The 23,942-nt window shown below is 44.1% G+C and overlaps 1 protein-coding gene and 1 long non-coding RNA gene across 3 annotated transcripts in view; one reads left to right on the top strand and one right to left on the bottom strand.

Annotated features, from left to right (window-relative positions):
* The window catches only part of LOC135902147 (uncharacterized), a 154,177-nt gene that overhangs the window by 86,511 nt on the left and 43,724 nt on the right, over window positions 1-23,942 (top strand). The window contains exon 11 of the mRNA XM_070538356.1: window positions 3,838-4,028. Coding sequence (XP_070394457.1) covers window positions 3,838-4,028 — 191 coding nt within the window. The remainder of the gene's footprint in view (window positions 1-3,837; window positions 4,029-23,942) is intronic.
* On the bottom strand, window positions 7,502-18,112 carry LOC139059871 (uncharacterized). 2 transcript variants are annotated; one of them, XR_011514433.1, is made up of 5 exons: window positions 17,123-18,112; window positions 16,312-16,402; window positions 13,375-13,560; window positions 11,399-11,560; window positions 7,502-7,598 (listed from the first exon to the last, which is right to left on the bottom strand). It is a non-coding gene; the product is annotated as an uncharacterized lncRNA (long non-coding RNA). The 2 variants fall into 2 exon arrangements; XR_011514434.1 differs by having other exon boundaries at window positions 7,552-7,598; window positions 11,452-11,560; window positions 17,123-18,110.

Here is a 23,942-nt window from a genome sequence, read left to right on the forward strand (position 1 = left end):
AACGCACCGAAGCGCTAGGGGTCCCAACGCCTTGCGTCCCCTAAACTAAACGTCCCTACTGTGTTCATTCGCTGGGGGGCGAGGGACCACACCGACGCTCGCCGCAGGAACGGACGCCTAAGAGCTGAGCTCTAAACAATCACCAGCCCTTCCTTTACCGGAAAATGGCGGTAAGCGAAGCTTGTCCTGCGGGCACCTGAATTTCGTAGCGGTCAAGTAACCCACAGGTAATAATGGTACCGGATGGCTTTGGCCTCCCACTCCCTCAACTCGGGATCTTCTCGTTGCTGTCGGGTTGCTTGAGCTCGTGCGGCTTTAACGGCTGGATCGATGCGCAGATGGCGAGCTCTTTCACGGGCGAATTCTCGCCGCCACTCGTCGAACGCTGCCAGTTCCTTGGAGCAATGCACAACACATGGGCGTCCCACCCGTTTTCCGAGATTGAACTGAATGGAAACTACGCCGACGGGCAGCACGCACGAGACCCTTTCCTGCCCGTAATTTCCCTCCCCGGCGGAAGAGAAATGGCTGCGATTGGTTGCGCGCGTAGCCTGAGCGCGCAACTATGTGCATGGAATCTTTGCTGATTACTCGCGCTCCGGCGCCGCCACAGCTATGAACACATCAAACCACTCTTTCCCGCAGCTGCTGTGCTCTGGGAGCACCTGTGATTGTTTTTTTCTCGTGACCACGACAACGCCACTTGTGGGCCCATACACGTTTCGCTTGAAAATCAGTTAAGAGATTGAGAAAACCGGATCCATTACAGTTATAGGTAGCGGCATAAGGTAGATAGAGAAGTTTTAACGAAGCGAAAAGAAATTAGATTTATACAAAAATGCTGGAATGGAAAGCATGCACAGCACACCTGATAAGCTCATGCAGGCTAGGAGACTATTTGTCACCGCGCCGTTTCCGAGGGGATGGCGATAAATAGTCAATATCTTTTTTTTAAATGTCTTTATTTCTGGGTTTAATAGGTGAAGCCTTGAGGCAGAAAAGGGGTGCTCTATGTGGGAAGGGGACCGGTGCTCTCTTCTTCCTCGAGATGGTGTGGTCCCGAGGTTGGCTCTGCAAAGAGGGGGCTAGGCCCTTCCAATTTCCTGAAAATTGCCACAAAAGCACTTCAAAGCTTGACTGAGTCCTTGAGCCGGATGTGCGATGGCGGATCGAGCCATTATCTTCGAGTTGTGGAGCTGGTTTTAGGGAAGGACCGTTCTAGAATAGGGAGTTCAGATCCTAGACAAATGCCAATAAACTACTTCTCTCGAACATTTGCGAGCCTTCCATAATTAGAAAAAGCGAGAGGCACGGATTGAGTCGGTGGTAGCCCTGTTTGTCTATTTCGAAGCGAGATGGGGATTTCTTCATTATTATTATTATTTTTTTTTGCTGTGACAATCTTCAGGGCATGCGCAGTTCGTGCTGGTCCCTTCTGAGGACCTAATCAATCTGTTGGTAGCATGGCGACCATGATGCCTGGTCGTTTCTTCGTTCTGTTGGTTTCCATTGGCACTGTAATGCCTTCATCAAGTGTCAGCCAACTAGCCCAAAAATAAGTTATCCCAAAGAAAGGCTAATTTTCATTATTTACTACATGCACGCAATTCCCTTCACAGCTAGACGTCCGGTCGTGTGAGGAGCTTACCCGTCGCGGTGGTTCAGTGGCTATTCTGTGGCGCTGCTAAGTACTTATTTATTTATTTATTTATTAAAGTGCTAGGTCATGACACCGAATCCCGGCCGCGGCGGCCTCATTTGGGTGGGAGCGAAATGCAAATACGTCCATATTCCGTGCATTGGGGCACGTTAAAAATCTCCATGTGGTCAAAATTAATTCGGTGTCCCCCACTATGGCGTGCCTCATAATCAATTCGTGCGGTTGGCGTGTAAAAGCACAAAATTCCTTTGAATTGAGGAGCCTTTTTCAATGTTAAGCTGTTTTCGGTTAGGTGACACGGCATGACAATGACAATATTAAAAGAAGACTAACGAGCACGTCACCAGATGCACGCTTGACAGCTGCGCCGTTGATGGAGAGAAGCGCGGTACTACGTATAGTGCCGCGGATTGTTTTAAATTCAAGGATAGTCAGGCTGTCCAAATTGTCAGTTACTTTGCCTAACGCGAGAGATCAATTTCATGAGCTCGCTCCTATAAGGGAGTGACTCACATTGAACGATTGGAAATACATGAGCAGAAGTCATCCGCACCGTGTGTTAGCTAAGGAACTGTGCTACAGCCGCGGCTCTCCTGCAGTGGTCTGCAGTGACTGCCATTAACTATTCCCTCTTTTAGATTCAATAACCGCATCCCTTATATTCTGATTTGTACGTAACGAGTAATTGAATAGCTGTAATCAATAATATTCTTTGCTATTTTTGCACTTCATCGATTACCATTTTACTCGTCAACACTCACCTAATTCAATAACTTTTGCCAGTAACCAATTCCTGTGACCGGTTACTTTATTGACGCGAGCAGCTGCAGGAGAGCTTTGGGCGCTTTCATTTGGCGGAACCTGCAGTAGATCGCCCGTGGTCGTGCCCCACAGCACAGTCGCCCATGCACACGTTCGGACAGGTTGTACAGTTGTATCTTAACTGTACATAAGAGCTGGTCGACGAATTGAATCAGCACTGCAATGGCTCGATAGCGAAGAATACTTCGGACGTTCGTGACTGGCATCACTTTCAGAGAATGTTTTATTTTTCTCTTACAGTTTTTCATCTCTCTTACCGGGAGCATCATCTCCGAGCACCAGCAACAGTGAAGCTCTGCGCTTGATAGAGGACCCAGACGCTAGCATTGCGATGTTGAGTAACCGCAATTTTGTGCACAAGGTGTTCCTATACATTACAACACCGCTCTTTCCTCAAGCGCGCACATCCAGCCACTTTTCAGTGTCGCGGCTGATGTCTTGACAAGAAACCGAGGAAAGATGAGTAACAACAACTGTGTAGAACATTTATTAGTGAAGGTAACGTGTCAAGCACTGCACAGCACGTACTGAAAGAACCTTGCCAGCTTGTTCTATTCACTCTATTTGTACTATGTTAAAGTTGCGAGTTAAGTAGCGCAGAAGCAATCTATTACATTTTAGTGATTGCTCAATTACTTTCGCAAGGCAGTAATTGAGCCCTGAATTCAATTACATCTTTTTGATCAAATTATTATCAGCTTAATGAGTTTCATTTATTTTGTAACCTGGAGAGGTATCATTAAATACGGCGAAAAAAAGAGTATTCGTCACTGTTCAATATTGAATTCACGAATGAAATACAAATATCACGGCAAGTAATATTTGATTAACACTCCGAACTTTAAATATTTGTCCATGTGTATTTGTAAATAAAGCGCTTCTCCTGTCTACTTCGCCTCGGACTCAAAAAATATGCGAGCATACATTTCGCGAGCCACTCTTTTCGGCCGAACTCAATTATCGTGATGAAACCATGACCAAATACGCCGATGGTGGTCCCTAGTGACCAATCACAGAGACAGCCGGGCCCGCACGTTTTCGATTCTTCTAGACTTTATTTGGAATGGAACTACTTTACAAGATTCCAGAAACTTCTCGTTTTATAAGGCATAACAGGTACCATTGTCATAATGTGGCCTAATGAGGTTGTGCGTCATGCAGATTATGCTTGACATGGTGATCGTATGGTGCACGTGTTTGACCCGTAACGGATGGAAGTGACCAATGAGAGACGCACAAAAGAATGTATCGAGAAAAAGAATCCTGACATAATAGAGCGCCAGGAGCCTTACTACTGCTAAACAGATAGCTCAGCAACGCACGAAGCTACGAAGTGTTGGAAAACCCACTTGCAGGAGATCTCAAGCACGGTGACGTACGTGCCGTACGACAACGAGGCCGCGCTCCAGGAGACTGTGGAATGGCCCACTCTGCGCGATGAGGTACTCCAGGAGCGGTTCCCGAACTTGGCCGCACTTTCGGAGGCGTCTATCAATGACGCAATGCAGGCGGTCGCTGCGGCACACGAGAACAAGCCGGAGCCAAAGTACGCCTGTTGCCTTAGTGGTGGTTGCCTGTTTCCCAAGTTTGTCAACGTTCACCTAACCACGCCGATGTTCAGTGTGGCGCGAGCCGATAAAATTGTTAACAGTGAGATCAAGAGGCCCGAAATTCTCCAACAGCCTGCTATGTAGTTCAGCAGCACATTATCCATCTAAAGCTCAGTAGCATCGGTAGTAATACAGGTCAAGGTGCTGTACGTTGCGACAAGGCTGCCAGGTTTGGCTGGCATAAGTCACATTAATTCATCAGTTATATAGGGCAGCATAACTGCGCTGATTCTGACTTCCGTAGTATTTGGCTACTTTTTGGCATCAATATCGAGTATGAGATGGCATGGACACTTGCTCTTGCAGAATCTGATATCTTTTGTGCCGAAGTAATACAATATAGAGTTTTAGCTTGTCCGCAAACGTAATGACGCTTACTGAATACCGGTAGTGTCGACGCCATTAGCGTTATCTTGTGAGGCTTTTTTCAACCAGAACACATACGTTTGTAATGTTTCTGTTACTTATTTTATTGTAGCAGCCGCGTAAAAAACACACAAAAACGGAAACGGGCGGCATTTTCGCTGTTTTGGCGCTGCCGCCTCTTGACGTTATTAACTGGGGTTGGTAACTGCGATAAAAGCTCTGTTCCACCTCTAGTTAAATTCTGCAGCACGAGGTGGTGTCACCTACCCGACCACTCACGTTTACGTCTCCAGGAATCCGGTATTCTGCAAAGGGCAATACGTTAGCGGACAAGCTGAAACTCCTTAACACCTTAAGCTAAAGTAGACGGCAAAGTGACATGAAGATTGAGACTAATGAATCAAATTTGAAAGAACAAGGTGAACAGAGCTTTCACCCTAAATTTAATAAAACGTGTGCGTATTGTCTCAGTGAAATCTTTAGGCGATTCTTAGAGAAAATTTGGTGGAGATGATAGAATTATTTTTCCAAGTGACACATTATCATTCACCAGGTAAAGAAGTATTAGTTGCGCAAGCGTCGCTAAAGAAATACTAAATTATATTATGGCCTTTATTTGAACGTTAAATAAATATTGTGACGGGGCGAGAACACTTTGAAATTCAACAGAAACATAACAAAAAACATTTATGTAGTAAGGTACCAAGATTACATCAGAGAGACCCGAGCAACGTTCAGAATATTCTCTTCTTCCTCCTCCTCACTGAAGTGGCTGGTTACAATATCTTATGGCGCCATTCGAGAATGACAATTTGAATCCAGTAAATGTTCACAGCATACACATTTTATCGTGGTCTTAGCGCACCATCATCTTTAATATAAGCCTTGAACATCAAGGGCATTCAACATTGTTTTATCCTGAAGCAAGGTTTGGGTACTGGCTAGTTGGTATTCCATGGTATCAATCGTCTTCCATGGTATCAGCGCTTGCCTTCGTCGTCCTTTTTTGTCCTTCGTCTATGTATACGCTGTAAGTGACGATTGTTTTATCTCCGTTTTTGTGACAGCTTATCAGGGGAATATAATTGTTGCGACGGTAAGCAATATTGAAGGCTGTTCATTGGCATATTGTATAGTGAAAGCTCGTTAATTCGAACTTCAATAATTCGAATTTATGCATAATTCGATCTGTACGACTTGGTCCGGCTCAGCTCCACAGAAGTCTATGTATAAAAAAGTTCGTTAATTCGAACGCGAGAAGGTTCCCTCACGGATAATTCGAACTAAGCTCGCCTAGCACACGGCCACAGACGGCCGCCTACGGCCGCCTACTGCCTACACACAAGGCTGTATTGCTTCCGAAATGGAGCGAACGGCGAGAGAAGCCAAAATCGGAAAAAAGTCTAACCGACGCGGGGTCAGCCAGAAGGCAGCGGCGGCTGCCGCCTCTCTGTTCTACGTAACCTCCGAGACTTTTTACCCGTTGCGAATCTCGGAGGCTTTGCGAATCTTGTACAGCTGCTAATGTTGTGCGGAGATGGCACGGCAAGCGCCAAAACACAGCGAATCAAGTACGTCGCAGCTGCGCTTGCAATCAAGAACCAACGAATCAGGGCCTTCGCCACCTTCACATGTTCAGCGTCTTTGTCTCGGCAGTCTTCATCGGTTGTGCACCTCTGTTTTGAGATTAGGAGGTAGCGGCCGTCGCGATTCATTGTGATGGCTAACGTTCGTTTCGGCGGACATCGGTGGTGTGGCACAGTCGGACCCCGAGCTTCAACTTGAAGATGGCGTGTGCCCGCGGCAAACGCCATCACTTTCTGACACACAAAATTTCTGACATGCCCTACTGCTTCCAAATCGCAGTGTACTGTTGCTCTCGTTCACCTTCGTTAGTTCGAACTTTCATTAATTCGAACTGAAGCGGCTTCCCCTTGCGGTTCGAATTAACGAGCTTTTATTGTATTACAAGTTTCCCCGTTTGATTTTACAATGTTGCTTATGTTTAAAGTATTCGGTGTTCTTTTTTTTTGTCTCAGACTAACAGTTGTGGTATCTCCCAAACAATGCAATTACGCATATGTTCCTTATTAGCGATAGTGCGAAGCCGTTGTGAAATCTAAAAGATGATATATGTAGCATTCCGCCGGTTGAAAGTCTCGTCAACAGCTGTGGCAACACACACTTCAGGACCGCTTTGTATGCGGGTACTTCCGCTTGAAATAGCTTCTGTGTGCATGTCATCAAAGCTACATCTTAGGCAGCCTTTCCTCAAGAGCTCAAGTTGTGCCGTTGAGTGCACTCCACGCGCATGCATGCTCGTGTGCGCGCGTAATGTCATTGTGGTCCTGTGACTGCTGTATACTCGTAATTCTGCCTCTTTTTTTTATTTTGAATGGGCATTCGAGTTCTACACTGTAAAAAAAATTTGCCTTACTTTACAGAAAATTTGCTGGTAATTTGTGACCGAACACTCTTCCGTAAATTAAGAACGGTCATTTCCGTAGAACGGACAACTGTAAAAAAGGAGACCGTAATACAAGATACGAGTGCTTCTGTATCTAGAAAACGGAAGATTCTGTATTCTGAATCTGTACTATAACCGTTAAAGTACAGGTGCTTCCCGTATTTCATCTTGCAGAGCATATCCATTCGAACAATGTGCCATCGGGCACAAAATTGCCCAGGACGTGCGAGAGTCGACCGAATTTCATTGGTGTGCTATTTGCTGGGATCAGCCGTGCCACCATCTGCGTTCAGCATGTGCATACGTGACCCACTGTTTTCAGCGGTCTTGAGCAGAAATGCAATTTGGTCAACGCTCGCACTTCCAGGGTACTTTTGTCCACGATAGTACATCTCCTTTAATGCAAATGTCATGAAGGCAGCTCATAGTCAAAGCAGCAGGTCACCATTGAGAAAATTGTCTTGCCAACACACTGACATGGCTGCAAAGATAAAACACTTTGCACTTTGTGATATGAATGCACTGCATAGCATATACACAAAAAGGTGCAACATTTCAGTCCTCAAGTTCTTAGATCACAGAAGCAACTTTATTTTCTTCAATCACTCGTCTTGCACTTCTTCCTGGTGAAAGTTGTTCTTGACTCCAAACACTTGCAAGGATAAACTTGCTGCTGTTAGGAGAAACAAATAGTCTTCGTGAATATCCATCCTAAAGAAAGCGGCAAAAAAGTTTAATCACAGAACACGAGAAAGCAGTAACTTCTGTGTTAGAAAAACATGTAAGTAGATCAACATTGCTGGCACAAGGGATGTTGCTGTAGCCAAAATTTCGACATAGGTGCTTGTCATTAGGGTAGCAAATGTTTTCCTTGGCTGTGTTGTGGGATTGTGCATATCTCACTGGCCCCTAGCCTCATTGGGGGAGAAGTAACTGGTGCATATAATAGGTCAAGAGAAGCCAAAGTGTTAAAATAAAGGAAGGAAGGGTGTGCTTAGCAGTGGTGATCGTGATGGAGCGGGTATGAGCAATGCTGTCAGTACTTGCCAAGAGTAGGGGTGACCAAAACAGAAAACGATGTACACATGTATGCAGTCATTAATCCAGTAGAACCAATCTTCCCAGAAGACAAAATAGGTATCAAGATAAACAGTTTGCACTTTTGAAAAAGGAAAACGAAGAATTAAGGAAAATAAATTTTGTATCAAGATGCATCTGGTTAAGATCACTGCAAATGGTAAATGAAGGCACATTATGAATATATATTTTGTTGCAAGCCGATGAAGAAAGTATATATTAACCAAATATTAAAAAATAGGGACATTAAAATTAAACTGGATATGACCATAAAACAGTAAAGAACAGCCTGTGGAAAAAAATGGGATGGATAATATAACCAGGTGCAAGATTGCAAAACGTCGAGTGCTGTTTATATTCATGCTGCTGTTGACGGCTTCAAGTTTCTGTCTTCCTGTGGAACCTTTGTCTTACTTGAACAAGGAAATGGGTCATTTTTTAAACAAGCCAGTTCAAATGCAGTTCAAAGCTTCAGCGGTGTTATAATGAAAGAAAATATTATGGTCAGTTCTCCTGCTCATCTTGAAACTTATTGTGCGCAACAAACAGGGACGAAGAATAGAAGAACCACAATGTTAAGCGCTCGTCCTTGTGTTTCTTCTATTCTTCGTCCCTGTTTGTTGCACACAATAAGTTTCAAGATGAATTTGTTCCAACTAGGCCGACTCGCAGTCTTGCTTCAGTTCTCCTGGGTGTGCTTTCATTCACCAGTTATTTCCACCGGTGTAAGTTCAAAATTTAATGGTCTAAATGGACCTTAGCTCCTGGCAAACCATTAGCTGGTCTTTTTTTCAACACAGATGCCTGCACATTATATGTGTTGGCAGGAGTGCTAGCGAACTACATTATACTTGTTGCCACAACCAAAGTGAAACTAGGTAACAGTGATTGAAAAAAAAACCAGCATTCCACAATACTGATTCAAGTCGTCTGGAAAAGTTGCTTAAGTTAACGTACACCCCCTACTCCACCAGACAATTATTCACCACACTGACTCTCATGGTGTCAACCATGCTATTACAACACTAGGCATCAAGTGAGGAGAATTAGGGGATAAGAGGGCACAATGCTTTTTGTTAGAACATCAAATGTGCCTTACATAAATGCTACATTCCAACTAACAAAGGAGCAACCGGTTTGTGAGATAGTGACCAATGCATACAAAAGCTAATGACATTCTGTGCAGCAGAATGTTGACGATGAGGTGTTATGCGCACAAGTGTACTCTTTCACACAAAATGACATCCTGCACTCAAACCTTGTGCCAATATTAGAGTTTGAAAAACACTGTAGTGGAAAGCAAAGAGTGCTAAATTTGTTGAAAATTACTAAAAATTATTCGATTATTCATTATCGTTACTGTTCGTTAAAGATTCACAGATTGTTCCCTATGGGTGCTGTAAACAGGCACCCTGCTTTTACAGTGGTAGCAACAATGATCTGTGGCACAGACGAGAATAAATGCTCATTAAGTTTATGCAAGAGTATATCCTACAAATTACACCCCATTTCACATTCCAATATGGTAGAAGAGGAAGACGAAAAAAACTACTTTCTGGTGGAGGATGCATACCCCAGAATAGAAGAAACAAGTGTACTCTAACCATTGCTGCTGCCTATGCCTGTGCACTAGCAGTTACATATAATATGGCAGTTACAATTGTTTTTCCACAAGCACTGCAAGCTGCGGCCAGTTTACCAGTACACAGCTGTAATAAATTTAGGGCAAGCTAAAGCTCTCTAATGGATTTATCTCATATGACATAATTGGAATGCAATATTCTGCAAATAAGTGAAGCGCGATGTGCCATCCCATACAATGAAACACCTTTGAAGAATCTGAATCACCACCTGCACTCTTAGGCAAAGTTACACCCTTTGGAGTGCCGCTTCTGCCACACAACAATAATCGTTATTTGCCTCGATGCGTTTCCTTTCTTGAAGACGCCACGCCCGCTACTTTGTTGTCGGGAATGCTATCATGCTGATAACGCGCATGCCGTTCGTTACTGGAAAGCACAGGGCTCGCAGCGTTAAAGAAAGAAAATGCATAAAGGCAGATGACAATTATCGTTGTGTGGAAGAAGGGGCACTTCAAAGGGTGTAACTCTGCCTAAGAGTGTGAGCCGTGACGAGGGAAAAGAGTGTGTTCTGTGTAAAGTAGTGCACCTGTATAACCTAAAGCTTTGGAGAATGCATTTAGTATGAGCTGGGAAGGTTCCTAATTTTATATGCACACAGTGAAAACCTCCATGCAGTTTTGCAAAATGCAAACCCCCAACCTTTTTGTTGTTCAAACGTAATGACACGTAGGGCCATAACATGTACATTATGGGTTTCGTTCCCAAACAATCAAAGTGAATAGCACCACCCTAAGTGTTATGTGCCTTCTTGTTAGTGTCGAATGCTGCGATCGGCAGAGAAACGGATTTCTGGAGCAATATAAAGTATTAGGTACTGTGATATCAGTTCTTTCACTGCTGTTTTAGCATTATCGGGTCCTAAAGTAAAGAAACGAGAAATAAATACATGCATATTTTACGCTACAACCCTCATAAGTATTTAGTAGTCTGGATTATAAAGGATTCCAGATTTACAATGCAGGACAGATTTTATTCCACTGAAAGAATGGCATCATGCCAATGATTCTGCATTTGGTGCTATATTTATTTGCATTTAGTTCAGTTGGAATGTGTGTGTGTATCGCCAGCGATATCGCTTGACATTTTTTATATTGGCTGTTTTCTAAATTTAGGCAAATTCGTATTCGCAAATAACCTTGTATGACACCAAGAACTTGCTTAGCAGGAGTATTTCTAACATTTGCAAGATATGAGGCCCTTGAAAGCGGCCTGGGGTACACGCCGCCCCCTAATCTCATCAGCAAGTTTCTGGAACTCATCTACGAGGTTTCTTATGATCAATGTAAAGTTGCTTGAATGGGGGAAATAGGGAATTTATAACAGGTGAATTATGCAGCATAAGAATGATGTCAGCAAGAAGCAAGCATCAAGAACTATAAAATGAAGACTATAAAATGCAAGAATTATTTGGGATGATTTAAAATTCTGGCATTGGAACGAAATGTCTTTCAATCTGTATATAAACTCTGATTATTCACTCTACTACCACTGCCTTCATTAGAAACATTCATAATCATTATCCTATCTATGCCACATCATCCTAGCTAATATTCAAGCCTTCATAAGCTGCTTTTTTTACTGCTAATTCTCTGTGGGAAAGAGGTGTCCGTATGAAGACCATATCATATACTTATTACCCGTTTTTTTGATAAATGATAAGGGAAAAACTTCACACCAAAAATGCATTGAGCTTGAGCAAGTTCTGCGTTTGATGCTGTTGATTCTTTTTTTCCCTTTGCCATCATTGACCCACCTGGTTAGCTAAGTAGACAGAAAAGCTGCAGGAGAAAGGTGGAGGTGCCAAACCAGACTTGTGCCCCAGGGGACCTTTTCACGGTCACTGGAGGAACTGCCTGTGGCCTCGGCATCTTCCTTGAGGGCCACGGCCATGTCTAAGAAACCTTGTCTCCACAGGCTGCACAAAGAAAGATAATTTGCTGAGCTAAGTCTTTTTCTTAAAAGAACCCATTTAAGTTGTATTCGTGGCTTTGCACCACAAAACTGACACATGACTGGCCACTCAAGACACTTTATGTGTATTCGCAGGCTTATTCCTTGGAAAAACACTTTTATGTAGCACACAATGAGTAACAGTAACAAAAAAGTGTATCAGGAGGCTTTCATATTGCTCTACAACTTTTCATTGACACATTTCATTTAATTATTTGAGATATTTAATAAATAATTAAGAATTATGTAATTAGGCAGAATGCACAATATAATCAGAGTATCTCCAGGCGATGGCAAACATTACCTTCATTTTGTCTAGTTACATCGCATTTACATATTTCTGAATCTTGGTGCACGATAGTTAAGACACCCTGTAGATCAAAAAACAATATTAAAATTTTCATAATCATCTCTTGCGTGTTATTGGTGGCTATGGCTGCTTCAAGTTATTCTTTCAGTGTGGTACAAGCAGTTTTGAAGTGAAATTGTTTTGCATCGAGGGCATGTAATCTAGGCAATCAAGCAAAAGGTCAAGTTGTGTTCACTATTCAGATGTTTAACTAAGAAGCTGCAGGAAAAGGAAACAAGACACAACACCTAATAAACAATGCAAAATTCGAAAATTTAAACTGAACAAGAAACCAGTTTTTGAAAACACAGAAAAAAAGCCAGCAGCTTACATTGAATACACCCTTGCTATGTACTCCAAGTGAAGTTGTTACCGCAATGCTTGGGCACCATATGAACATAACAATCAACAACTTCGAGCAGAATATTAACACCACTAAATGAACTGGCCTTTGAAGATTCTTGATCTGAAATCCTCAACGACTTGTTCTGGCGTTTAATCTGTCAAGCTCAATCTGTATTCTCAAAAGCTGGCTCTCGGCCATAATTTCTCTAAACGCAACATCAGCTTAAATCTCAAGATAGGGTTGACCTGTAAATAAACTGGATAATGCATGGCAAACATCATGAACTCTCTTACATGTTAACCAGAGGGTTCACTCATGCAGCCATGAAATTGTGATGCAGACACGATATATTGAAGCTGGTTTTGTGAAGTGTTTCATGCTTCCAAGGCTTCTTCAGTTGTGAAAGCTGTCTCCGTTAGCTAAATAAGCGATGAGAATAAAAAAAGAACTTCAACATGCTCACAATACGTTGGCCATTTGCAAGTAAACAGTAGCCTTTTTGGGAACCCAGGTTGCCTGGTGCAAATCTACTATGCCACAGTACTTGCGTTACCCAGTACCAGCCACTTTAAAATGCAATGTGTTCAGAACCCTTTCCTTCTGTTTGTCTGCTTTGGAAACAGTTTAACATGTGTTCAGTAGGCGTCGAGAAAGGGGACAGAAAACACTGTGCACCACTGATTTCTAACATGTTTCGCTGGGTGCAGCACACCGCACCGGATGCAGGTGAAGCCAGTGGAAATGCGATGTCATGCAGTCGCTTGTCCTGGAAGCAGGGCATATGGTGGACTAACTAGTGCGTGCGATCAGATAATATTGCTGCCGAAAAACTTTTCTTTGTGGTTTTTCACATTTTAGGAGGTCTCTACATGTCTGGTAAGCACTTTTATGACAATCTGAACCCGTATACGATAGTGTTCTTTTACATCAAGTTTTTTCTGATTTACCAGTGTTTCCATTGCACGCCACTTATGTTAGCAACACTGTAGACACTACAATGGAAAAATTCTGGACACCTCGAAACACTGCTTGGGTAGTTTATGGCACATCAGGCAGGCATGTTAGGGGAAGAAATGCTACACACCCGTGCAACAAAGTGCTGCCGCAAAGTTGTCAAGCACCAACTTCCGGGACAAGGCCGGCTTCAGTCGAGGGCGCTCGATGTGCTGTTCATCCCCTGTAGTAGAGATCAGTGGCGTGGACCCTTTTATACTGGCTGTCTTTTCTGGTCGGAACCTTGGCAACAGCTTCCACCATACTTTTTTTGAACCTGCAACATGTGCAGAGAAAGTCACATCACTGTGCGTTGATTGTATGGCTTTATTGTGCTACACATTCTATCAAATCATTAAAAAATACAGTTCACACATTTTTACTTCTGTATATAGACAGTCTAGTTGCTATACACGCGAAACATTATCATTCCTCTGACAGAATACAACAATAGAAGCGTACACTGTAAAGCTACACTAAAATTTAAATTGATGTGACACCATATGAGCATACAGTATGCTTACTGTATGCTTTAGCCCTGTGTCAAGTAAAAGTTAATTGTCAATCATTTATGGTGTATTCCTACTTATTCTGAGTCATCAAACTGTAGAATCAATGTTCCAAGTTTACACAATGTTGGCTTTTGATTGCCTATGTGATCCGTTTCCTACTTACGCATGCAGTAATCCCACTGTATTAAGGAAAAAGAGAATAGGAAATGCCGTGATAATCTTCTACATTTGATGAGGGCAGGAGCAATGACCAATAGCATGTGGTTGAAGCTACATATATACTCAGTTTTCACACAGCTTAATTATTCAGCAAGTAATAAAGAGCTATCCTGTGTACCTCTGCATGACCAATAAAATCTGACTACTTGACACTGCACTAAGGCTGCCGCTTGGTACTGTTCGGCAGTTCAGCTTTGGTTTTCTGATATACAGATCTGTTTAGGTACCAGTAGTTTACTTGCGATAAAATGGAGCTCGGAGCACTGGTCATTTGCACATAAATAATGCGACAGCAAATTTAACACAAGGATAGGAATATGGGTCTCTTGGAAAAAGTACATACACATTATGATTATAATGTGATGTCATGCCACAATGAAACAGAAAGCAACGCATAGAAGTGGACGGCGCTTCTATGCCACCAAGGTTATTGGACAGACAGTACTTCAGAAGTGCCCGCAACACAATGTGTTGGCGGGCTAGTTGGTGTGAATCCATAAATACTTTGTTAAGTGCAAAACAATGGACACAAGAAAGACGACCAGCACAAGGCGCTACACTCAACTGACATCACTTTATTGCGTCGCTCCTTTATAAATAGTAGAATCTAGAAGAACATCCGCAGTTAGCACCATGTGCAGAGACCACCAACAACCAATCACAAGAGCGTACTCATGCGACGGGATCCAAAAAACCATATTGAGCACTGCACAAGGTTAAAGAAGGCACACTAATGCACTGTGACCCCAATGACTGTATGAAGAAAGCTTCCGATAACTCTCAGGCGGTGGTATCACAGCACTTTTTCAAAATCGTAGTATCACGAAACATGGCTTTGCACTTCCATATTTTACAATGTTGAGCCAAATGGGAACCTGTGCCTGTTGGTATGGATCGCTTAGGTTCGCAATGTTTCGTGATGCTACGATTTTGAAAAAAGGGCCGTGATACCACCGCCAGAGAGTTATCAGAAGTTTTCTTCATACAGTCACTGGGGTCACAGTGCATTAGTGTGCTTTCTTTAACCTTGTAAAGTGCTCAATATGTTTCTTTTTTGGATTCTGTCGCATGAGTGTGCTTTTTTGATCAGATGTTGGTGGTTCCTGCACTTGGTGTTCACAGCAAATGTTCTTCTAGATTCTGCTGTCTACAAAGGAGGGACGCAATATAGTGATGTCAGTTGAGAGTAGCACCTTGTTCTGTCGTCTTTCTTGTGTCCGTTATTTTGTGCTAAAAAGCAATGATGTATTCCTTGTGTGTGTTTGAAGACAGCTCCACACGCAGTAGCGTATCCAGTATTGCTGCCCAGTGGTTTAGCTCGCCGCAGTTTGAAGTGCCACAAAACATAAGGAGAGAAACCTGCATTTATAGCCTTGTTGCAAACAAGAATATAACGTGAAGTGCATTCTGAGGCCAGAAACTATAAAAAAAAATTTCACGATGCACCGCTATGCAAGGTTTTATAGCAAAGTCAAATACATTTAGTGTAAATATGACACTATGATGGTGCACAATGGTGGTAATCTGTAATAATATAAAAGGTGCCTTAATGTTACAACAAAAGCTGACATTACTTAATAATAGCCCTGTAAAATTTAGCATGCAGGGGCACCGCTTGGTTAAACAATAGTGATGTATTGTCTATGTACACAAGTATTACCCACGCATTTCTGCCATTGTCTAAATGGCATAAATGAATGGGTAATACTTGTATACATAGATATTACATCTCTATTGTTTAACCAAATGGGTAAACTATGTCTGCCTGACACAAGACTAGAATTAAACCATAAATTATATATAGTCACCCTAACAGTAACACCTCACTTGAACTTCACAGTAAGTAGATGCCTGTTGATGCCAGCCTCCCCCAATGCTAAACTGTGCTGCATGCTCTACAGAGAAATTATAGTGGTATCACTCAACTCTGAAGCCATTCAGGACTGCAGCACTGTAGAAGACATCTACAAATGTCCCACTTCATGTATAACAGCCTGAATTGCTTGCACATCTTACCAAGTGCAAATTAAAATTTCTTTTTGTTTAGCATTTTTGCCTGCTAGACCACAATCCAATGTCATCAATATATTAACATATTACCTCAAAGAACCTAATTTGGCTTGTAGATTAACACCTTTGCATACTGCCACAGCTGCACTCTGTCATATGCGTTGCAATCATAAAGGAGTGCTGGTCCACCAGCACTCCAATGTCACTAACAGTGATCACCTACACAGCTAAGTAAACGGTCCTGATTCAGGTGGCAAATAGCTATGAGAAAAAAAAAATCCACTCACCTTGAGAGCTATAATACTGCAATAACTTGAGAGAGATGGACCCATTGCAGGCAGCAGACCTCTTCTCAGCTCCAGCACAACAGCAACTTGCCTTTCAGTAAAAGAAAAGGATTGATTAGTAATGATAAGTTACCTTGTTTTTGCTTAGTATCAATACAATCTGACTTTCATGCATATCCACTCTCCGCTTTAGTAATACAACTGAATTATTCGTCAAATAAAAGAGTCTATGGTGATACCATTCGCTTCTCTTGTATGTCCAAATGTTTTCGCACTGATACCCCGTTTACTGCTTGCTTAGTGGCACGAATGCCTTGACTGCCCAGACATCATTCGAAGGAACACGTCTTGCTGCACCGCAAACGGTGCAGCAAGACGTTTTTTTCCGGTCACAATTAAAACGTGCACCCAAGCAAGAAAGTAACGATCACAGGTAGTGAGCGACTGCTATTGCCTCGAACGTTTATTTCCGTATTTTAACAGAAGTTCTTGTATCGGATACAGTATGCTCTCAAGCCAATACAAGCGTCAATACAAGAGCTCAACTGAACGCAGTTTTATTCTACGCTTTTAACGCGAGTGAACAAAAGGTTAGAAGTACCTCACGGAAATTGCGATCAAGCCAATCGCGCTACGACTGGAATCGATCTGAAGAGATAGGTTTTATCCTTTCCCCATTCATGCGTGATTTTTGCCCTAAGACGTTGCATAGTGGTCTTTTGAAACAATATTTCTGTTCGCGACACCGGCTTACCACACATCATTTTAACACCTACGTTATGCAAAACAAATAAGATTAAAATGGGCTTACCTCATGAGCAAGTTACCAGCGCGCGTAGACTGTTGAACACCCGTTGAGAGCAAGCAGGCTATCCGTGTCCAAGCGCATACGTGCACCCAAACACAGGACAACTTCTTCGATGCCGCAGCGAGCAGAGTTTTGTACACGAAGTGAAAGACATCCAGCGCAAATATCTCCGAGCGATGACGGCAAATAACGAGCGCACAAGCGGACACAACACAGCAACAAATTCGGAACTTTGCCAATTTGAACGTGCCGAGACCCAAGCAGCGTAACCATCCATCGTTTCTGTTCTTCGCTCCCGATGAGTCAATCTCTCTTCCTTGGGGTCTTGCTCCACCCTTGAGTACAAATCAAGAGATATTTACGGCGAATTAACAACATTTACAACACGACTCGAAAAATGCCGGCTGACTAGACATGTGCATCTCCGTCTGCCACTCCAACGGACGCGCAGCGCGCCCTGCCCCCTGGTGCCGCACTCTGAGCGCGGAGAACCGAAGAGAATCGGTTTCGTTTTCGCATTTGTGCTCTAGTTACTGGAACTGCAATATAATTGCTTGACAATTAATTGAATTCTAAAAGAGGAGAATGCTTTCTCTCCCACAAGTTAGTGCGTTTTATACAAAGGGAGAGAGAATTCAAAAGGAAGAAAGGCAGGGAGGTCAACCAAAGCATTCGCTACTGGCGATAGCAAACCCCTGTGCTACAATGAAGTGCAAAGCAGTGCACTGCGATGCGTCCATAAGCTCGAGTACAGTGATAATTTGGGCGGGTTGGTGCATGTAATGAACGGTTAAATAATGAGTTGTGTCATAACATTACCCATGCATAAAGCACGTGGAACTAGTGGTGTTGCATTCTATAGGTCAAAAAGAAATAAAGCTTGAATCGTTACATCTCGACACTGGGCATTCTTTCTTTCCGAAATATTTTTTTCTTCTTTTTGACAGTATACACAGTACTAGCACGGTAATAGGTCCTTCATCTTCAGTCACCTTCCAGTAGTTTACATACATGTCGGTGCATGTTCGTGTTCTTGATTCTACCGTACAAGAACGAGCGCGCTTACCGGTCTTGTTTCAAGATGAAGCACCAAATGTTTGCGATTACATCTTACCGCAAGAATTAACACATGAACAGTGAAGATTATGCGTAGTCGATTTGTCTCAATGAATGGGCAGTTATTGTCAGAGACGAGATATTTTGTAAATATCATGGGAATGAGTTCAACCAACTACATTGCAGTTCAGCAGTGCTCTTTGACACTTGGGTTAATTGCTTGCCGCATTCGAAAATTTCCTCCGACCGTTGTACTTGGATCTATAGGCCGCCAGTCCCCTTCGAGACCATTTATTGCCAAATGTAAACGCAGTTACGGTCATTATACCACTCCCTGCGTTTCGGTACTGATTTAGAGTGCGCACAATTTTTGGCGTATAGAGCACCAATGTCATTCCCAGTGTACCAGCACCTGAGTGCCGCAAGCTTGTTTACGTATGCACGTATGTCCCCGGCTCTTCATTCACTTAAACATATATGCTGCGTTATTAACTACAAAGCGCTTAATTTGAGAACATTGCGAGAACACGCATATATTTGCGCATATGATCAGCGTTACTAAGCCCATATGCATATGCTATGCCCGAAAGAAAAATACAGGTGTACAGAAAAGACGACGAGCAACAAACCGAAAAACGAGTTGTGGCCGCGCTATTGATGATCGTGAACGACCACGGATGTTCCATTGATGAAAAGAGTGAGATCGCGCCTTCAATGTTGGACCATCGCTTTGAATCGAGACGTTGAAATAATTAATTTTGGCCGCCCGATCCACAAAGACGCTCGCCTGGTGTTGATGAACACACACACACACACGCGCACACACACACACACACACACACACACATATATATATATATATATATATATATATATATATATATATATATATATATATATATATATATATATATATATATATATATACATACATATATATGCACATACAGCGCCGATGTCATTGTCAGCGCACCATGCAGCAGCTGAGCGGTGCAAGTTTGTTTTCATTGGAGATTGGAACGTGTATCCACCACACTTCGTCCACTTACACATATATGTTGTATTATAATCTGCACAGCGTTTACACCGAATAATATATATATATATATATATATATGGAGAGAGAGAGAGTGCGCGTCAATGTATATCTATACGATCTGTTATTGAAGCTTTCGGTAGAAGGCTGAGTCTGCACGTGTCTTCATAATGTGTACAGTTCGCCTGTTCAATAAATTGTTCTTGGATGGAACTCTGCGAGTACAAGTGCATGCTCATTTAGACAGCATGCGGGTATAGTTTTCGTCGCGAAAATACGGATGTTCGCATAATAATAATACGGAATTCCGTCTGTTTCGTGCAAAACAGGGCAGTTACCGTAATAATACGTGCAAAATGTCCGTTAAGCTGAAAACGGAGAGCACTTTCCGTATTTTAACGGCAGTTTTTGCAGTTTTTTGTGACAATGACCGATTTTCCGTTTTTTTACTTGCAGTCCTCCGTATAATGACGGAAATCCCCCGTATAATTACGGAAATTTTTTACAGTGTAGCATCGGCAATAGAGTAGTGAACACAACTATCCATGCTGGTATTAATCGACTGTCACAACTTATTGGCCTCTATGCAGCGATCTTCTGCGACAGCTCTGAGCTCATTATATTCAGAAATTGAACATCTATATAGAAACTTAGAAATTAATTCCAGTTTTCTGCGGTAAAATTGTGGTGCGGGTTTGCTGTGCGCGTTCGCGCTGACACACAGTTGACTTGAATTTAGATTCTCCCTCCGCGGGTGCCTAGAAGACGGAAGTACGCGAGTTGCAACCATATTTTGTCCGCTTGTGCCATACGAACATTGGATAGCTCAGAGAAAGCGTAAAGCCTGATTTACATGCAAGCGATTGAGCGAATGTAGCGGATAGCAGCGCGGCGCTGCGAAGCTTTTCGCGAGGTTTCGTTTCACAAGCATTGCCGCCGCATGCTTTCCGCCTCTCCGAATATCAATGTTGCTAGCAAAAACATGGGACTTTCAGCCAGTTTGGGTAGTTTGAGACTACCAACACAAGCATTGTTCTGCCCCCTTTTTTTAAATTTTTATTTTATAGATACATATCCCGCGTTTTAAGCATCTAAATCATGCTTTCTTTTTACCTTTCGTGTTGTTTTTTTGTAAAAATATGAGCGTGTGCGGTGCACCAACTCGCGAGCGGCTCGGTGCTGTTCCATAATGGACGCTAGCGTGTCGACGGAGATGGATCTATGTGCCCCACAAGATGATTCCAAGGAGCATGTGATGTGTCCGTAAACCCGGACAATAAATGCATACAAACGTGCTCTCGCAGGAGCGCCACGAAGAGAGCTTCTGTGCGAATCATGGCAAGGGCACGAAGTTTACTTGGCGACAAAGATCGAGTTTCCGACAAGCTTCGGCGTTTCGGTAGTTAGGCGAGACAAATTGCTTTTAACACAACCATTGTCATGCCGTTCGAGCGTCTGCAGCATTAAAAAATATTCACACCAACAATCTCGCAGTTCATTACAACTGGCGTTTTTGCTTACCGGTGTCAGTGTATTAGCAAGGCGTCCCTAAATGCATCCCAAAAGGACCCCCCTATTGCGAAAGTTGTCTTGCACATTGCACAGCTGTGGCCGTTTCGAAACCTCACTGATTAGCAATTCGTCGAAAAGCTATTTTTGCATGTATGTATGCATGTATGCTGTCCGTACCACGCGTAGCAAGTAAATAAGCAACGTCCTATGCGCAGGCTTTCCCACACTAGGTCTGCGCTGGTCACGTGACGAGGCGGGCCGTCATTGGTTCGGAAGCGGTCCTGCCGCGCTTTCGCCGCGATGAAATTCCAACTTAAGGGTCATAGAACCGAGCAGCCCACCGTCGGAACTTCATTTATGAGAGAACGCTTTTCAAAAGCGTTTTATTGGTACTTATTTCCGTTGTATAGCGCTTGCGCTCGCCGATTTCACTCTTTGCTTAAATAACGCGCCATATCGCACGCCCAATGTTAATGAAAGTTTTGCATTCTCGTCGACATTTCATTCGTAGCGAGACCCATTGAACGATAGCGCTAGAAAAGGCCTTCACAAAAGCAGCAGCACCCTTTAATGTTTCCCCAAATTTCTGTAAGGGTGGCGTTTTCTGTATTACACTTTTGCGAAGCAACAATCACCTGGCGTACTACGCACCCAAGTGAAAACCTGCGCCTGACCCAAGTCCGAAGTTCCTAAGCCCAAGCTGCCCGACCCACGTTAAAACTGTTAATCCAGCCCAAGTCGAGCCACCGGGCCTGAACGGACGGGCTTACCCCGTCCGTCCTGGCACGCCCGGGAGCTTCGGACAAGCCCGAGCCCGTGCAGAGCTTCATGCTAGACTGGCGGCGGCGGTGACGCGGCGGGCGGCAGCGCAACCCTGAAGTTGGCTTCCTTCCAAGACAGGATGCTTTACGCATGCGGCCACGCTTTGGCGAACAGCGGCGCTACCAGCGCGTCATAGCTTTAGTCATAGCTATCGTTCCTGTATATCCCTGCGGGAGCATATACGGGAACACTAGTCATAGCTAACGCGGGCTGTGCTCCGCTACGCGAGCGTGGAGCAACGCAATTCATTTTGAAGGTGCAGCGCCTCGTCGTGGACTTGTCGCACAACTCGTCAAATGAGGACAATCTGACTGGTTCGACTAAAACTCACGGGATGGCGCCTCCGCTCCGTAGCAGTCAATAGCAGCTCACTGCTGCTTTTGCTAGCGCGAATATTCGAAATTTGTAACACGAATCCAAGGAAGAAGCAAAACCTGACAGAAGCCCTGACGTCGCTATTTCTGAAGCTCATTGACGCCTGAAGGTGGCCTTACTCCACTATCTTGTCGGCGCAGATTCACCACTGTTGCCCACATTTCTCACATTTCTCACCACACCCGGCCGCGCGCATACGCGCATACGTGCGCGCCGTGGTCATGCGACCAACGGATCCAATCACGGTGTGCCACGACGATACCGTCGCCAAGGTCATTTCGTCCGAGTATTGTGCTCTAGCTTTGAAATTAGTTCATTATAAACTCTGCAAATCACATCTTGAGGCAGGTTACCGCTACCTTTTCCAGCTTTTCTGAATATAGCTCTGCGCATTCTCGCTGCACCGCAAGATTGCGCAGGCGATGGCCGGCAGCCTTTTACGCTCATCAATACACGTCGACCTATGGCTATTCTATCTGCGGAATTAATGATAACAAATACATATGCTGGTCATAGCTTCAGGAAATGTTTGGCTTTATTGAACAAGTTTCAATCAGCCGGGCACCGCGAAGATGTGAAGAGTCAAAGCACGCCGACAAGGGGGCCAGCAGAAGAGAACATCGTTGCACGCTTAGACACACTTATTGCGGCATGAGGTACATTGTTCTCATGGTAAATGGAGCTCTCGGGAAACAAACTTCTGTGGTATCCTCCTTGCGGTGCCAAACAGTGAGCGTGTATGCCTGGGGCTAGAGCGTTGACCTGGTCTGCGTATGACCATTAGCCGTTTGATGTGCGCGCCGGCTTACGTTCTTCATTCGAGCCTTGTTCACGCATGCACTGTATCCAGCAACCTTCACTTGCCTGCGCCCCTAAAGTACACAGATAAGTTGTATGCGGCAAGCAGGGGTCGTATCGTTATTACTCGCCGCAGCCGCTTCTTTCCTGTCCTTCCACTTGTCTGTTTTACATGGCGCAAACGCATCGTCCACTGTCAAAAGCAGGAGCACTGCAGAGCTGTCACTGACCTGCAAGCATTGCATCGTGCATATTCTGAAGCAAAGCGGTTTTAGTCTGTGACGGCGCGTTAGCATGAATCCACTAAAGACGACAAATATATTCTCAGATCATCCTTCCGTCGGGGTGTGGTACGTGGTGTACTTCGTACAACGGCGCTTGTTTCCCGCTTTTTTACTTCTTGCAGTCCCCCATGGCCACAACGACAGCCGAGAGAGCACCGTCTCCATAACACAGCGGAACAAAACACGGTGACTCACGCAAATCAGCGTAGATGACGCCTTTGACACTGTACGATACCTACGTAGCGACACACACAAGAGCACGCAACATCAGAACAAAACCGCCATTGTGCCCCGAGACATGGCAGCTACCGCGAAAGATACCACATGACTGCCTATGCAGTTTTCTCTTAGCGCATGCAGTGGGTAAGACCTCTCCTCAGTTTTAGAGCGCAGCTATAATTAGTCTCCTGTTCCTGCGTCTAGCGCCGGCGTCGTCCGTCGGCGTAACTGAGCGAACGAGTACAGCTAAAGATGAAAGTGCGAACACAGAGTGCAGCCGCGGATGAAAGAGCGATAGCGAAGACAGCACGAAGAGGAAAGCTGACGAGGAGGATATGGTGAAAGCGTGAGCCTTGGACGTCCGTATAGGCGGCATGAATCGGTGCGCCGATCCCGGTGATAGTGCAGTACCGGGCATGCCTTTTCAGTGAGGAGGGGGGAGTACCCTGGCCGGCTTATTTCCGTATAGGTGACATGAATGTGGGCGGATATTCCGAAGATAGTGCAATACTGGGCTAGCGTACCCAGGAAGGGGGGGGGGGGGGTGGGGGGATTTCCTGGCCAGCTTACGCCCATATATCACGGCGCATGGACAGCAATACGTGGCCCGATACCGGAGATGGTGAAATACTGAGCCGGATCCGCGGCGGAGATGAAGCAGGCGTCAAGGACTCCGCCACCTTACATAAATAAGTTTATCTTGGGTCCAAATGCGAGTAGA

This window comes from Dermacentor albipictus, chromosome 5 (genome assembly GCF_038994185.2).
Source record: "Dermacentor albipictus isolate Rhodes 1998 colony chromosome 5, USDA_Dalb.pri_finalv2, whole genome shotgun sequence".
NCBI lineage: Eukaryota > Metazoa > Arthropoda > Arachnida > Ixodida > Ixodidae > Dermacentor > Dermacentor albipictus.